Genomic DNA, 15,448 nt, shown 5'->3' on the forward strand with positions numbered 1-15,448 from the left:
TCCAGAGGTCTTCATCCCATCCCCACGCTCAAAGCACGGCCAACTTCAACGTTAGGTTGCTCAAACCCCATTAAGTTGGGTTTTGAGCATCTCCGAGGATGGAGATCCTCCACACCTACGCCCTGTGCCAGCGTTGTCCCACTCTCAAAGGGAAGAGTTTCCTATGCTGTGACTTCCTTGTCCTCTCCTTGCACGTGTCCAGGAGGACTTTGGCTTCATCTTCTCTCCACCCTCCAGTCAGTGGCTGGAGGCAGCACCTTCACGTTCCCATCTTGAAGCAGAACAAGCCCAACTCTCCCAGCCCATCTTCATCCATCACAGCCTCCAGTCCCTGATGGCTGGGGACCTCCATAGGGTTGGCTTCGTTGGATGTTGGATCTATCAACATCTCTGTGACCTCCTGACACGGCAGGGTGACCTTGCTAATTATCACAGCTCCCATTTGGTGTGTCGTTAGTCCTAAAATACGTGTTGAGTAGGTCCGGTACAAAACAAACTGGACCCTTTGCGTAGGAAACATCTGCCGGATGAAGAGCGATGATGTGGAAAAGCACCTCAAGGTGCATCTGGTGTCTTTTGGGGGGTGACGGCGAAGGTTTAGGCAACATTTTTGCACCTCGATATGCTCTCGAGCCTCTCGAGCGTGCCGTTAAGCTCTGCTTATCAACCCTGACCGCGCCGGCCTCGACGAGCCGGGGCTCTTGCGGCTCTCCTGGAGATGTTGGTATTTCTCAATCCTTGACCTTTGAAACACGTTATGGAATTAACCGTCGCCAGATTTGTCTAGAGCTGGGTCCGCCGCGTCTAAGAGAGCTCCTGGTCTCTGCGTAACCGCTTCCGTGCTGGGAAACTCACGGCTTGTCCCTTATCTCTGGCTTTTTGTGTGTGTTTTGGCCACGGGCTCATGCGCTGGCTTGGTTTTGAAAGTGTTTTGATGTCCTCGCCGGGTTGTTTTAACTCTTGGGATAGAGAAAAAAAAAAAACAAACCAGAGAGGAGAGCCCCGTGGCCTTGATACGAGGGTGTTTGACCTCTTGGAGGAGAGATTGTGAGCTCAAAAAAATGAACTTGCATTGGTCGTGCTCTCTGGGGAGAAGCTGCAGCCACGCTCCTGTGGTTAGAGGAGCAGCTCTCGCTGGATTACCATAGAGGGTAAATTTGAGCCTCCTAAATCCAAGACATTAAACTCCCTCATCTCTCGCTGTTTCCAAGAAACCGGGATTTGCAGGGAGCGCAGTTACGTGCTCATCAGGAGAAAGATAAATCACCGCGTGTTTTCCTCTAAAGGAGACAGTTGCTAAAAATAGGAGCTGTGCTGGAGCTCCGGAGAACAAAAGAGTCCCTGGAAGGCTCCTGCCACCGTCCTTTCTCCGTGCTCTCTGTCCCTCTCCATCCACGTGCTGGGGATTTATGGAAGTGTTTAAAAAGAGCCGATTTGGGAGGGTTGGGGTTTTTTTTTTCCCCTTCTTTCCCGCCCTGGCTGGTTGGTGACTCAGGCTTTCCTGGTCTCCTGTGACCTCGGCAGCTTGGCCCTGGATCCCACCGGCCTTTTCCAAAATGATTTTTGAAGCCAAAAGGATTTGATCTGAGAGCCAGGGATGCTGCCACCTCTCCAGGACAGGCTCTGCCAGCGCCGATGCCGGTCCCAGCTCTGCATCTCGATGAAAGAGCTCCAACCTCATTATCTCCAGATGAGACCTACACGTTGGAGATGCTCAGCCTTAAAAGTCTCGCCTCTAAGGTGGCTCACCTAAGATGTTAGAAGGCTGGGAAGCCAACCCTGGCTTTTCACATCCCTCCTCTGCTTTTGGGGCAGGTCCTGCCCTGTCTCCTCCATCTCCATAACCAGTGTGGTGGCCTGACTACCACGTTCCTCCTGGTTTTACGGCACATAACCCAGTAATCCATAAAATAAATGCAAACTGTGAGCGGCTGTGTCCATCCTGGAGGGGATGGAGGTCAGTTTGGGCTGTAGAGGCTCTCACGGGCTGAGCCGTTACAGCAAAACCCATCTCCTTGGCCATGTGTTTCCAAAGCTCTCCCTGTTCCCCTCCCAGGACGTGCGGCTTGATCCTGCTCTCTCTCATCTTTGCGTTCAACACTAAAGGTTCTCTGGGTTGTTGGGTCGATGTGTGGTGGAGGCTGAGCTACTCCTTGCATGTCCCTTCTTCTCCATGAGCCCCAGGCATGGTCTGTGCCAGGTCTGCACCCTCCATCAAAGTGTGGACACCTCCTTCCCGTGGCCTCTTGGTTATTTCCACTGCGCCGGTGAGCTCCAGGCAACTCTTGGGCTGCTTGGGCATCCCATGAACCCAAGATGATGATGATGATGGAAGCAGAGATGTGGGACAGTTCCTTGTCCCAGCAGCAGCCTTCCTGGACTGCTGGGAATCCCATGACTCAAGATGATGATGATGATGGGAGCAGAGATGTGGGACAATGCCTGGGGCTGGTCGCAGCAGGAAGCAACGTGGATTCACCCATCTATACCTCAGCTTCCCCAAGCTCCCTTGTCCCACGCGAGTCCCTGCTTTCCATACAGCTGGGACAGGCGATGTGTGGCCGGACCAGGACTTGGAGGGGATCCAGCATGAGGAATGAGACCCCCATGTCCTGCTCTGAGCTCACCCAGTTGTAGTTTCCATCCAGATGTCTTCGTTGGACATAACCAAAGGTTTTCCTCCTCCCTGCGTGTCGGTCCAAGGGTGGGGAAGCGCGCCAGCACCCGAGAGGCTCATGAACCCCGTCCGTAGAGCTGGGAGAACCGGTCTTCTTGGTAGGGTGGACCAAGACAACCCTTGTCCAGCTGCTCGGCTGTAGTTCCATGCCAGATACCTTTCCGGTGAGCGGAGGCAGCAGGTCTTCTTTGTAGGGTGGACCAAGACAACCCTTGTCCAGCCGCTTGGCTGCAGGTCCGTGCCAGATACCTCTCTGGTGAGCAGGGGCAGTGGGTCTTCTTTGTAGGGTGGACAAGACAACCCTTGTCCAGCCGCTTGGCCACGGCTCCATGCCAGATACCCCTCCGGCGAGCGGAGGCAGCGGGAGCGCGGCCAGCGGCGTGGGCATCTTCCCATTAAAGTGCTTAGCTGCAGGAATGATTATCCATCAAGTAGTTGCGCGCGGGATTAAACCCTCGTTAAGTGTGGCTCGGAAATCCTCCCGTAATCCGGACCCGGCTGGAGGAGGGAAGGACGGGCAGCAGCAGGAGCAGAGGGGGTTTATCTGCTGGGAAAGCTTTTTTAACACACAAAGAAAGTGTCACTTTATTACAAACCGCGCTGAAGAAGCCTCACTTGGGCACTGACCTTCAAGCTTTCCTCTCTGTTGCAGATGAGCCCGATCCTGCCCTCTCCGGTGCCGTCCCAGCCACAGCTCACAGGACCGAACTCGGGTAAGTTCCCAAGGGATGTTGTGGAGTGGGGAGCACCCAGGAGCCCGTCTCCACTTGCTGACGGTGCTCCGGTTACACAAAGCCCCCAAATATCTCCCTGCCTGTCCCTGAAGAGGGTTGTCCCACCACCGAGGACGTCAGCAGGTCCCTCTAGAGCCACCCAGAACAGTCCCCTCGCTGCAGAGCAGTGTTGACTGCTCTGATTCATCTCATTTGTCCCACTTCCCAACAAACCACCCTGCTTCTGCCTGCCCTAAATCACCCCTTGGAGCCATCCCGGTTCCCCTTGGAGCCATCCCGGTTCCCCTCAGCATCACTGGGGCTGTCCGTGCTCTAAGGGAGAGATGCTGGGAGGTGGATGCTCGATTTGGTTGCGTTGGGTGTCCCCAAGCTGCTAAGGGGTGTCCCCAATAGCTCTGAGCACTCCAGAAAAGGCAGATTTAGGGGTGCCAGCCCAAGGCTCGTGCGGGGCGAGGGCCCTTGTCCCTCTTCGTGGCCCCGGGGACCCACGCCTGGCTCAGAATCGCTCTCTTGTCTTAGCCTGTTTAGCAACGCAACCAATACCCAGCACGTTTTAATGGGCTTATTTTAGTGTCTGCTCCTGACTGATCCTTCCTGGGCCAGCGCTTTCCTTAGCGAGTTATTTTTAAGAAGGTTTGCAGGGTTTACGGGGCGTCTGGGAATCACATTTCCCTGATACCACGCCGCAGACAACGGTGAGCTCGTCCTCCAGCCCGCAGTAATTCCTCCTGAGTAAAAGCAGGGAGAGGTTTGGAGCTTGGAGGGCGAAGGCGGTGGGGTGGGAGGGTCAGTTCGCTCCTAAACTTGGCTTTTTCCAAGAACAAGCTGGAAATAAATAGGTTTAAAAAGAAGGAGAGAGAGAGGCAGCGTGAGAACCGTGTGGAACTGGCAGCCCTGCTGTCTCCAACAAAGGCGCTTTGTTCTCCTGGCAGCACAACTTGACCCGTGAGATAGTGTTTTGCTGGCCCTGGAGCAGCTCCTTGCACGAGGTCTCGAGTCACCGGGCTTCTCCGGGCGTCAGGCTCTGTGGTCCGACACGTTTCTTCCCTAGGGATGGTTTAGCTGGGGGCAGGAGCTGGGATGTGGTGGTTTGCATCTCCAGCTCTTGACCGTGCACCCGTGCCACGGGTGCTGCGTAGAGGGAGAAGCCGGGCATGAAGGTGGTTGTGGAGGATGGAAGCTGGGTCACATCCTTAGGGCAGGGATGGGGACGCAGAGGAAGCTGCCGTGAGGGACATCGGGGCTCCTGGGTCTCTTGGACCCCAGTTCAGAAGCCTAAATGTGGGCATCTGGTGCCATTTGAGGTTCTCTGCTTCCCCACCGAGTCTCCCACCACCCCAGCAGAAGGGCTTGAGGCTCTTCTAGATCCTGTCTCATAACTGTTGGTCCCATGCCAGATGTCTCCAATCCCTCGAGGCATCTCAGAGAACATCAAGTGCCTCTGTTGCACCCTCATGGCCCTCACCGTGTCCCTTTTTCTCCCCTGAAAAAGCCTCCAAGCCCAATGTAGGACTTTCCAAACCACCAGGCTGGGACTGCCCGTGGGTCCCTCTCTAACACCCAACACATCTTCGGTGCTGCGGTGGTACCCACAGCACCCGTCTGGGTGGCGTGGGGCCACCCAATCCCACCACAGAGCTCACCCCATGGAGGCTTTTATGTTCTCCAGCTGCTTGATGGGGTCTTCCCAGCTTTGGGATCCTTGCTGACGGTTTGGAAGAGGATGAGGAGGAATCACCTTGAATCCACTGTGGCTTGAGGGGTCTTTGCACAGGGAAGAAAGACTTCCCACTCCTGTTGTGGAGGGGGATCACCCAGGGACTTCCACTGAATCATGGAGACAACCCATCCTTTGGTCCCAGAGACCTTTGGTGTGGTTCGTGTTGACACTTAAATCTATTTTTATCTGATTTTGAGGAGCTCGTTGGCCTGATAGTGACAAGTGTCATCGCTAAGAGCAAATATCTCTGTTGAGCTGGGTAAAAAAGGAGGTAACAAGGTGTCCAAGCGTCCCGAGGAGTTAGCAAGGGAAAGGGATGGAGAAGCAGAGGGTGGGGTGGAGCGAGGGGAAGATGACTTCTGGCCCAAGGCAGGAATCGGTGGCGTAGTGGTGGGGAACCCAATGCTCTTGTTGTACCTGCTGTGACTATGGAAGAGCCCCTGAAGGGAGCAGGTGGAGCCATCGATGAAACGAGCTTGGAGCAAGCCCAGGAGAAGACACAGAAATTATTCTAGATGGGAAGGGATGGGCTTGTTTTTGTCCCAAATCTTCAATATTTGGGGCAATATGGGAGTCACCATGAAATCCCCAGCCCGCGTTACGCCGTAACACCACCCAGGCTCGCTCTGGTTCCAGGACAACCCTTTTGTGAACGGAAACGTTTGTACCATCCCGTTAACCGGTGATTAACTCTCCAAACTTCTTTGCAGCTCCACGAACGAAGAGCGTTTGGAGTTCAAGAAGGCTTTGTACAGAACGGATGCCAGGAGCTCCCTGGACCTGCGGAACATGACCGTATCTGGCAGCGTGAGCTGGGACACCTCCGCCCTGGAGACGAGAGCGGGCGATGGGAGAGAAGAAAGCACTTTAGAGAGACTCTCTGGCTTGAAGGAGTCGAAGGATGCGCGGTGTGTAAAGGAGTCGGCGTTCGCCGTGGAGCCCCAGGTTGTAAATACCGTGCGGGTGGATCCTGAGCAACTGGAGAGCAACTCCGAGGACCTGGATGGTGGCAAAGTGGCAGCAGAGACGCCCAGCCCTTGTGCTGGGGCATCGGTTGGCGGCGGGGAAGAGAAATATCTTAAAAATGAACCAAAGCAACTTGAAGGCCTCAGCAAAGAGCACTTAGAGAAAAGCAAGAGGGGGATCCAGAGGGTCGATTGGATTTCTAGACCCAACAAAAGCCCAAGTCCTCACTACAAAGACATAAACAAGCCGACAGATGTAGCAACCAACTTGCCCTTTCGGGGACAGGCCGTGCGTGAAGTGCCTCCTCCGCTGACTCCGACGGTGTTCAGAAAAACCTTAAACCCTGTCCTCGGCAAATCCAAATCCCTGGAGAGCTCCTCATCCCACAGGAAGGGGCTGATGGTCGACTCGGACATGGGCGACATCAACCCGCTCAACGCGGCCGAGTGGACGATCCAGAAGCCGGGTCTTCAGCTCGGCGCAGACCTCGCCGTTGGCAAACAGTCCTGGACAGTAAATGCCGAAGACTCGGTGGAGCGGATCCCGTTGATGTCTCTGGAACCGGCTCCTTGTAGCTCCTACGATATTGAGATGAGGCCCTACGTGTGCAGCGTCTTGTTGGAGGAGCAGGGGAAAGAGGAGCTGGGGCCGGAGGAGGACCCGACGGTGTACACCTGCATCGAGTGCAGCATTTACTTCAAGAAGAAGGAACATTTGATGGATCACATGCTTCAACATAATCGTGGACCAGGGAGGGACCAAGACAGAGACGCTTTGGGCGGGCAGTGTCAATTCTGCTGCAATGAATGCGGATGGGCCTTTGGAGACCCCACGTCTTTGGAACAGCACAAAAGGCTCCACCAAGAGTCCAGGGAAAAAATTATCGAAGAGATCCAGAAGTTGAACGAGTTTCCGGATGAAGGCCGGGAAGCTCGGCTGCAGTGCCCCAAGTGCGTCTTCGGCACAAACTCCTCCAAGATCTTCGTCCAACACGCCAAGATGCACGTCAAGGAGAGGAAGGACCAAGGGGCGAAGAACATGAATCTCTTTGGAAGCGCGGGCAGCGGAGAAATACGGGATAGTTCCGTGCACGGCATCTACAAACACTTCAAACCAAATGAACCCGTGTCCCTGCAGATGCAGGTACCACCTCACGGCAGCGGCAAAGGGCTCAGCACCTGTGTGCTCTGCAGCTTCCCGGCCCCCAACGAGAACATCCTCAAAGAGCACATGAAATACGCCCATTCCCACCTCTCCTGGGACACGGAGGTGTACGAAGATGATCCAAATCAACCGGGAACTAGTAGAGATGCCTACAGCCCGGCCAGGCCAGGCCGCTTTGCGGAGACGGATTATTTCGGCAAGGCCGACCGGCTTTTCCCTCCGCCTCAACGAGAAAGCGCGTCGCATTACGAAGCTGTCCACGGGTTTGCCCTAACTCACCCGAGACTCGACAAAAGCAACGGGGCTAGTAAAAAGGACTACCAGACGTCAGGGTTTCATGCCAGGAAAGCAGCTCCGTACGCTACCCCGCACAAAAACCTGGCCTTGTCCGGTTTTTCCTCCGCTAAAGCTTATTCGCAGTTTGCTCTGCAGCAGCTGAAAAAAAAAGCAGCAGCTCAGCACCTTGAAGGAGAAGGCGACAGTCTTAAGAGCCACCCCATGGGGCTGGAGGAGCTCAGGCACAAGTGGATGTTTGCCAATGACGCCGGGAGCATGGAAGAGGAGATCTCCGTAAGCACAGAGATAGATTTGAGCGAGAACCGAGGAATCAAACCCGTCGCCATCCCTCAAGCTGTCTTGGATCTCAAGAGGATGTTCAGAGACACCTTGAAAGCCACGGATTCTTCGATAGCTTCGGAGGAGCAGCAGCAGCAGTTGCGGAAGATGGTGCCCATCGTTCTCCTGGAGAAGGTGAACCCGCACCCCAAGGCGATGAAGAGACCCCGGGGGAAGCCTTACAAGAAGAAAACGATGCTCCCTCCCCGGGAATTCATGATGGAAGAACCCCTTCCCTTGGATATGCTCCTACTGGATTCTCCTCTGGAGGGTCCTCTGGAGCTTGATGACCTCTTGGACTCCGACTCGCCCATGCTGAAGAACGAGGAGAGGAAATGTCCTTACTGCCCAGACAGGTTTCACAACGGGATCGGGCTGGCGAACCACGTGCGGGGTCACCTCAACAGGGTGGGGGTGAGCTACAACGTCCGTCACTTCATCTCAGCGGAAGAAGTGAAAGCTATTGAGCAAAAATTTTCCTTCCAAAAGAAGAAGAAAAAAGGTAGTATGTATTCAATTCACCGTGCTTTCTATTTTCTTATTTTAATCGGTGGGGTTTTTTCTCCTCCTACCGAGGATTTGGGTACGTATTATACCGTGGTCAACCTGAACCGTGGTGACCACGGCACAACCGGTGACGTGCGGTTGTCCTGGATACAATAAACCCCCCGCCCGGCCCCTCCTTGGAGGCCTGACCCTGGGGTTTTAGCGACGCCGCTGACTCTCTGCCCTTCTTTCCGCAGTTGCCAACTTCGACCCGAGCACCTTCAGCCTGATGCGGTGCGAATTCTGCGGGGCCGGTTTCGACACGCGAGCGGGTCTTTCCAGTCACGCCAGAGCCCACCTGAGAGACTTTGGTATCACCAACTGGGAACTCACCATCTCACCCATTAACATCCTCAAGGAGCTGTTGGCCAACTCATCGGAGCATCCCATGCTGCAAGCGGCGATGGGAACGGAGCCCTCGTCCCCGAGCCGAGAGAGGGAAGCCCACGGCTTCGTACCTCGCAAGAGCATGACCCCCATGTCCGAGTGCAGCATTCCACGGTCTCCTCTGTCCCCGTTCCCCCCGTCCTGGGGAGACGAGTCCCTGCAGTCCTACAGAGACGGTGAGTGTCCCCGAACGCCCCGTGCAAGCCAAAACCCCCTTTTGATAAGCCCAAACTGTCGCGTCCTGCTGAACAAAGCCTCGCCGGAGCGGGGGGTTGTTTACAGGGAAGTGTTTAATTGGCGTAACCCGGTGTTGATTTATCCGTTGGCGCTCTGCGTCCTGTGAAATCTGATGCTGGTTTAGGGGCAGGCGGGTGGAGATGTGGGCAGATAAAAGAGCCAGGCAGTGCGGTCTCCGGAGGGGTGGACGGAGGGGTCGCATCCCACCAGGGAGCCGTGCTTTGGACATCGGGGCTTTGTAGTTTGGAAAGTGTCGTCTTTAGGAATGAGGTTTATTGGGGAAACTCCAAAAGCTTTGGAAATCGTGGGGCAGAGCGTGGCTGGAGGGAAGGAGAAGAGTGTGGTTGCTGGTACCGGTCCAGCCTGGCAGCGCTCGGCCACGCAGGAGGCAGGATGCGACCGGGGAGCTGTGTTCACCCCTTGGCTGCTTGTTTTTTATACGTGTTATGTTACCATGGGAGGGGGGGAAGCGTAAAGGGTCTTTCCCAAATGGATTTGGGTCTGAGCTGGTCCCCCTCCATCAGCAGAACTCCAAATTATTCACGTGGGATCCTCAGTTCCAGAGCAGGGCCCGTCCCAAACAGCTTCCAGGTTTCCCTCGCAAGCCTCCAAAAAACAGAGTTTGCACCAAAAACTTTGCGACGTCCTGTTCTTCCAAAGCCTAAAATCTTGCTCATGTGTTAGGAAAAACAACCACCTACCGATACCTCGTGCTTCTGGCAGCATCTTGAAGCAGCTTCTCGTTAGGTTCTGCTCAGCCTAATCCTACGTTAGATACATCCCTGCGGTGAGAAGCTGTCTGTCTTTAATTGAAATATCAAAAAGCCTCTAATCCCGGCTCTCCAGAAGGCTCCACATGCCCTTTGGAACGAGTCTTGAGCATAACGAACGCAAATTAAACCACACACAAACCCAAACTCTTCTTTCTTGGCATGGCGAACCTTGGATGGTGAAGAGCTACCAGCCCGGGGTGGTGGTTGATGCCAACGATGGGCATTTTGGAGAGCTCAGCTGGGTTTCTGCTACCAGTGGCTGGATGCAGATTGTTCTCTTTAATGTCTTTATTAATTTCTTTAATATCTTTATTGCTCTCTTTAATGTCTTTATCAATGATGTGGACGAGGGGATCGAGGGCACCCTCAGTGAGTTCGCAGACGACACCAAGTTGGGTGGATTGTTGGTCTGCTGGAGGGCAGGAAGGTTCTACAGAGGGATCTGGAAGGGTTGGATCAATGGGCTGAGGCCCCTGTGTGAGGGTCAACAGGTGCCGGGTCCTGCCCCTGGGGCACAACGACCCCACGCACCGCTCCAGGCTGGGGGAAGAGCAGCTCAAATCACTTGAGCGTCTCGGTCCTCGTGGGGTGAATTCTTCCTTCTCGGAGCTGCTCGTAGGTGGGACGCGAAGAAGAAACGAAGAGCGGCGTTGGGAAAGGGCTGTGGGTTTAACTGGTCTCGTCCCCTCGGGTGCTTGTTTAAAACCAAACCAACAAAAAAAAAACCCTTTAAGCAAAACCAAAAGTCAAAGGGAGGAAGCAGGTGTTAAGGTCTGTGGTGAGAACTTGAACTTGGCTGCGCTGGTTGTTTAGGTGGGAGCGTCTGTGGCAAAAAACCAGGAGGTTTTGAGATACCGAGGGGATCTCAGAGGTTACCTGTTCCCTCCCGCTGCTTCCAGGCAAGTCCACGCTACCGAAACCAACCTGGACGTGGCCACTCCAGGCTCTGATGGAGGTTCCACCTCCTCTGATGGAGGTTCCACCACCACCCTCGGCATCCACGCCGCCGCCACCAGCCCCCACCCTTATAAAGCCCATGGGGTCGTTGGTATTTTTAATATCATTACTGTTCATTTCACCCACAATAAGCAGAGACAAGAGGTTTTTTGCTCTTCTGTAGACTCAAATCTTTTAATCTTCCCCTATTTGGTCTTGATTTCAGACCCTTGATTGTTCGCTATTCCCTCCCCGATGTGTCTGAACCCTCCCTGAAGTGGTTCAACACCAGACACGTCCCGGCTGCGGAGAGCAGGAGGGTTATCTCGGCTCTTGCTCATCCCAGGACGGGCTGGGACGTTGCAGCATTCACTCTGGTTTGGTTTTGAACAGCTTAAAAGTCTGAAACCCTTTTTTTTTTTCCACCCTTTTCTATGAGACCGCTGGCTCCTGAGCTGTCCCCAGCTGTTCTCATGGGGTTGGTGGCTTCTCTGGGGAGGTCCCTGCGCTCAGCGGTGGCTTTCCCCACACGTTGTGACGGGTGAAGGTGCACCCTGTTGCCGCAACCGCCTCCTTAAAGCCCGGCTTGGCTCGGTAACGGGGTTGTTTGTGTGTCTCCTGGCTCCAAACCTATTGGCAGCCGCCTCGGAGAACACGTGGCGCTTCTTGGCAGGCGTCGGGAAGCGTTAGGCAATCGCATCCTCCTCAAAACGGCTCACAGCTCTCCTTCCTTCCTCGTAGCCTCCTCACCTTGCTCCGTAGCCCAGACTGCCTCGCAGGCTCAGCACCACCATCCTCCGTTCTTCTTCTCCCGTATTTTTCCCAGATTTAACTCCCCGTGGTCACTCTTAATGTCCCAAACTGAGAGGTTTTCTGCTAGACCTGAATTTCTCCTCGCAATCTGCTCCTGTGCAGCAATCGTGAGGTTTCACCGTGTCTAGGAATCACAGAATCATGGAGTCGTTTGGGTTGGGAAGGACCTTTAAGATCATCGAGTCCAACCGTTAACCCATCAAGGCCACCACCAGCACAACCAGGGCTGGAAGAGGGCATTTATTGTAGATTTTATGGGGTTTTTTTTTGAGCCTCGTTTCTTCCTCGACTTGAGAGCAAAGACTTCAACAGCAGCTCCCATTTCCATCCTGACCTTTGCTTCCTCTGGTTAATTGTGGTTGCCCTCCATGAAGGAATCGAGACGCTTTGTGGACGTGGCCTTTCGTCCTCCCTTCCATTGAGAAAAAACCTTGTGGAGGGTCCGTACCTGACCCTGGCTGCCAGCAGGGCCAACTTCAAAGCCAGCTCAGGTTGCTCAAGGCTGTATCCCCTTGAGTTTGGAGAGGCTTGGAGGTACCACCACCTCTCTCCTGGGTTAACCTGCCCTGAGGACCCTCCTTGTGTCACGGTTCTTGGGTCACGCTCTCCTTTTTTGTGATTTTCTTTCTGATTTTCCTCCCTGCGTCCTCGTTCTGCGCTCACCCGCAGCCTGACCTACTTTCCACCGTCTTTTGATTTCTTTCTTGAGTTCCAGGTTATTGAAAAGCTCACGTTGGCCTCCCGCTTCCCTTCCCTCCTTCCTCTGTGCGGAGATAACGTGGGCCATTGTCCTTGATACTGTCTTTTCTCACGGCCTCTGAAGGTTTCTCATGGTAGGCAGCGCCGCAGGGAGGCCGGGCATTAGTTTTTAGCCTGAATTTGAGCTCTGTTTTCACCGCTGCTGATCTACGGCCACAGGAGACGGTGTAAAAATCTCACAACCAGTTCTTCCAGCGCAGAAATCGTGGCGTGAGGATCCCTGGGGGCAGCACTGGAAGGCAGATGGTCACAATAACCTGTTTCAGTCTTGGTAACCCAGGATAGAAGTCGTCCCTTTCCTAATTTTTTGGGGGAGACTTTGGTTTTAAACTGCTGGAGAAGGGGATGTTGCAGGGGGGGAGCCCTGAGTTGGGATGACCCAGGGATACCTGTGGATGTTGTGACCACGTCGGGTTTAAAACCAGCCTCGTGGCCACCTCCGCATCCTCGCAGCAGGATAGCGGCGGGGGAAGGAACAGCTCCTCCTTCTCTTCATCCTTCTCCTTCTCTTCATCCTTCTCCTTCTCTTCATCCTTCTCCTTCTCTTCATCCTTCTCCTTCATCCTCCTTCATCCTCCTCCATTCTCCTCCATTCTCCTCCATTCTCCTCCATTCTCCTCCATTCTCCTCCATTCTCCTCCATTCTCCTCCATTCTCCTCCATTCTCCTCCATTCTCCTCCTCCTCCTCCTCCTCCTCCTCCTTCCTCCTCCTCCTTCCTCCTCCTTCCTCCTTCCTCCTTCTCCTTCATTCTCCTCCTTCCTCCTCCTCCTTCCTCCTCCTCCTTCATTCTCCTCCTTCATTCTCCTCCTTCCTCCTCCTCCTTCCTCCTCCTCCTTCATTCTCCTCCTTCATTCTCCTCCTTCATTCTCCTCCTTCATTCTCCTCCTTCATTCTCCTCCTTCATTCTCCTCCTTCATTCTCCTCCTTCATTCTCCTCCTTCATTCTCCTCCTTCCTCCTCCTCCCTCCTTCCTCCTCCTCCCTCCTTCCTCCTCCTCCTTCCTTCATCCTCCTCCCTCCTTCATCCTCCTCCCTCCTTCATCCTCCTCCTTCCTTCATCCTCCTTCTCCTCCTCCTCCTGTGAAATTTTGGTGAGCTCCTTGGGCCCCTCACAGCGATTCCTCAAGGCCTTAGTCCTGACGTTGGGTTTTTCTCCACCTCTTTTAAGCCAAGGCGAGGTTTTATGTCTTCCCACCCCCCAGTAGAGAAAGAAGTAGAGGAACTTTGGGCGCCGTTCGTTAGCAGCTTGTCGTCCTCGGCAGAGCCGGCGAGGGGAAGCGCCGCGTTTAAAACGATTTGATAGCTCGAAAGCGCGACGGAGAGCTGGCAAAACCTCCTTGGCAAGGAACCGGGCTTGCACGGAGCTGTGCGTGCCGCAGGCTGGCCAGCAAAGACAGATGCTTTTATCCTCACCCCAGACGGAGCCCGTTAGCGAGCCAGCGATCAGGCAGTCCTGCCTTGGCCCGGCATTTCCCCTTCCTCTCGTTGACTTCGTTGGATCTTTTAGCTCCAATTCGAGGAATCGTTTTTCTCGGGGCACGGCTCAGCTCTGCAGCTGGGAAGCGGCACCGGCTGCTCTACGGATCATCCTGTGAACCGAGGTTTTCCGAACCTTTTTCCAGGTGCGATGGGGCTGCCGAGCGCTACGAGGGGCTTTTCTCTCCCCTTTTCGCAGCGTGGTTGGTTGAGAATTAGCGCGAGGATGTTTCACCAGTGTTTGAGGGCTCGTGAATCTCTGTGCTGCCCCGCAGACGTGAACACGTGTCGCCTCAGCACCCGAAAGCTGCCAGGATGAGACCCCCTGTGTTGTCAGTGCACAGAGACCGGAGCCCTTGGGGACCTCTGGTTATTGCTGCAGGCTTGGAAGCTCCCTAAAAATGTCAGGATTTGGCCCATCCTGGCTTTTTTAGCCTCGCAGAAGCCGGTTAATCTCGCAGAAGCCGGATTAACCATCTACCACCCCTTTTTTCAGCTGTCTTGCGACGCAAAAGGAAGGAGGAATTTGAACCTCCGACACTTCCCCGTGCTGAAAAACGAAGTGTCTGGTGTGGGTCTGGTTTTGTTTTAGCCGTGGCTCTCGCGGGCTGTCTCCTCTTCCCCCGCTGCCTCTTCTCGGTTGGGTTTTATTTACGCACTTTGGGAAGGGCAGGTGGGTTTGCTGCCACACGTGCGTTTTCCTGGGGTCATTACGGACCGAATCAGTCGCCTTTGAAGGCACTTTTTCACCTCATAAGCCCAGAAACTCTTAAGGAAACACTTGTGGCCACGTTGAGACTCTGCTTGTCCTTCCCCGAGGAGGTGAGGAGGAGGATGGAGCAGAGCAGAACCCGTCCAAGGGAACGATTACACGCTCTGTCTTTCTGTATTTCTATTTTGGGCTCCGTAAGTGACTTTTATTTACCCCTAAGTTCCTTCGGTTAGTGCTGGGTTTATCACCTTGATGTGCCCGGAGGGGATGGGGGGACGGTTCCAGTAGGGATCGATCCTCTCCGCTCGCCGCTGAGGTCAATGGTTTGCACTTGTTACTATTGTTTTGTGATCCAGGTGGATTTTGGTTCCAAATCCGGGTAGATTTTGGTTTCCTACATATTTTTCCCACCGCGTTCCCTTCTCCTCCTCCTCACGCCGTGTTTCCCTTTCTGGATAGGACACGTAGTTGCTGCTCGTCGCCTCAGGCAGCGCCTGGCCGCGTCTCCCTTCGCAGGGCTCGCTCTCTCCCAACACCTGGTGTAACTTTGGAGTAGCTCTTGCTGAAAACCCGGAGTTTTCTGGTGGTTCCGGTAGCGCTTGTCGCTCTGTTTAGGAGTGGGGCTTTCGGGGACACTTTGCTGCCATTGCCTCTGTCCCCTTGGGTCTGAATCCATGCTCAGGTGTTATTTGTACCCCCCTGCTTTGAGGAGGGGTGGCAGTGCCATAGGAGGTGGCTTGGTGTCCCCATATCCCTCCTCTGGGCAGCAAATTGCTTTGCTTTTGCTTTTTGTTGGAGTGGTTTGAATAGAAACCCCCTCCCTGTAGCACCCCAGGGCTGAGGCAGAGAGATGGGGGGGACAGAGGTGGCCTTGGGTGGCCTTTTCCATGTCAGTAGGTGTCTGGGTGGTGCTTGACAGGGTGGTGCTGTCC

General features: G+C 54.5%; 1 protein-coding gene across 2 annotated transcripts in view; it reads left to right on the forward strand.

Moving 5' to 3' along the window:
• WIZ (WIZ zinc finger) overlaps positions 1-15,448 on the forward strand; it is a 51,513-nt gene that overhangs the window by 23,688 nt on the left and 12,377 nt on the right. The window contains exons 2-4 of one of the 2 annotated variants that reach the window (XM_068421761.1): positions 3,330-3,390; positions 5,842-8,381; positions 8,620-8,985. In XM_068421761.1, the coding sequence (XP_068277862.1) occupies positions 3,330-3,390; positions 5,842-8,381; positions 8,620-8,985 (2,967 nt within the window). The remainder of the gene's footprint in view (positions 1-3,329; positions 3,391-5,841; positions 8,382-8,619; positions 8,986-15,448) is intronic. The other variant, XM_068421762.1, reaches the window with a different exon arrangement.

This window comes from Nyctibius grandis, chromosome 35 (genome assembly GCF_013368605.1).
Source record: "Nyctibius grandis isolate bNycGra1 chromosome 35, bNycGra1.pri, whole genome shotgun sequence".
NCBI lineage: Eukaryota > Metazoa > Chordata > Aves > Nyctibiiformes > Nyctibiidae > Nyctibius > Nyctibius grandis.